Here is a 1,114-nt window from a genome sequence, read left to right as displayed (position 1 = left end):
GTTGAATAATATTAAGAAGTTTTGGCTGCTGTCTGTCTTCTGGACTTCTTTAACATTCATGCAGTCAAGCTACTGCATATGTGAGCCTGACTTTACAGTGTCACAAATGACGTAGGTCCCAATTTGCAGTAATGAAGTGCAGGAGTTGTTTTCAAGTGTCCATCTTGAATAGTTACTGCCAATGTAGAATTTTCAAGCACAGCTCTCTAGCTGAAAATACAGATTTTTAAGTATTTTAAAAACAGGAGACAATTGCGAATGGCTCTTATTCTGTTTAGAGATTGATCATCTCTTTTCCTGATGATTTAAAAGGCAACATGAACAGTAACACATTTTCTTTTTCTTCTGCTGTGTAAAATGTTTCTGAAGTGAAGTCAATTTCTTGAAATCCCATCCTTCACTGAAAAAAACAGCAATAAGAAAAACAGTTATTAATCAAGCTCGTATCACAATTCCCAACCCCGTAAGAACATTTTCATTGGAACCGGACCACTGTTCTTGGCCATTTCTTCTGAAAGAGAGCAGGGCATTTTCTGTCAGAGATGCCCGCCTTTATCATTGCTTTTTCTGTTGAAAAATAGACGTTATTCAGTAATGTTTCTAGACAAGTATGCTTGAAAACATACACACCCGCCTAATCTGATTCCTATACAAATCCAATCCTCAGCCATTTATGAATGTACTTTAAGTATGACTAATCACTATTGAGTTAAATGAAGTTATTTGTGGACAAGTTAAATGTCTAAAAATGTAACCTGATTCTGCATTATGTTCAGAAAATATCTTAGCAGCCAGAGCCACTGCACTCTTATTAACCATTCTTTAAGCACATAATGTTTTGGTAGTTTCAGTTCAAAATTTTGGAGTAACAGTATTGAAAGTTCCCAAGGGTACAATTACTATGCTATGAAATTTGTTGCTCTCTGGCTCAAGTGGCAGAATTAAAATCACTCAGAGTTTCATCCTTTTCACATTAGATCAATGTGCTCCCTCTGACTTTAATATTCCACTGACTTACAGGATCCGGCTGTATTTCACCACTTTTTCAGAAACTCCCAGGTATTAGTAAGAATTAAAGATAAAAGCAGACAACTTACCTGAACACTGAAGCATT

At 35.9% G+C, this 1,114-nt stretch overlaps 1 protein-coding gene across 1 annotated transcript in view; it reads right to left on the bottom strand.

Annotated features, from left to right (window-relative positions):
• Positions 1–435: 435 nt before the first annotated feature.
• HDAC10 (histone deacetylase 10) overlaps positions 436–1,114 on the bottom strand; it is an 18,131-nt gene continuing 17,452 nt past the window's right edge. Inside the window, exon 20 of the mRNA XM_010297462.1 lies at positions 436–511. Within this exon, the coding sequence (XP_010295764.1) occupies positions 436–511 (76 nt within the window). The remainder of the gene's footprint in view (positions 512–1,114) is intronic.

The sequence above is a fragment of the Phaethon lepturus genome, unplaced genomic scaffold, assembly GCF_000687285.1.
Source record: "Phaethon lepturus isolate BGI_N335 unplaced genomic scaffold, ASM68728v1 scaffold44301, whole genome shotgun sequence".
In the NCBI taxonomy this organism is placed as follows: domain Eukaryota; kingdom Metazoa; phylum Chordata; class Aves; order Phaethontiformes; family Phaethontidae; genus Phaethon; species Phaethon lepturus.
Note: the sequence above shows the minus strand (reverse complement) of the source record. Positions and strands in the feature narration are given on the sequence as shown.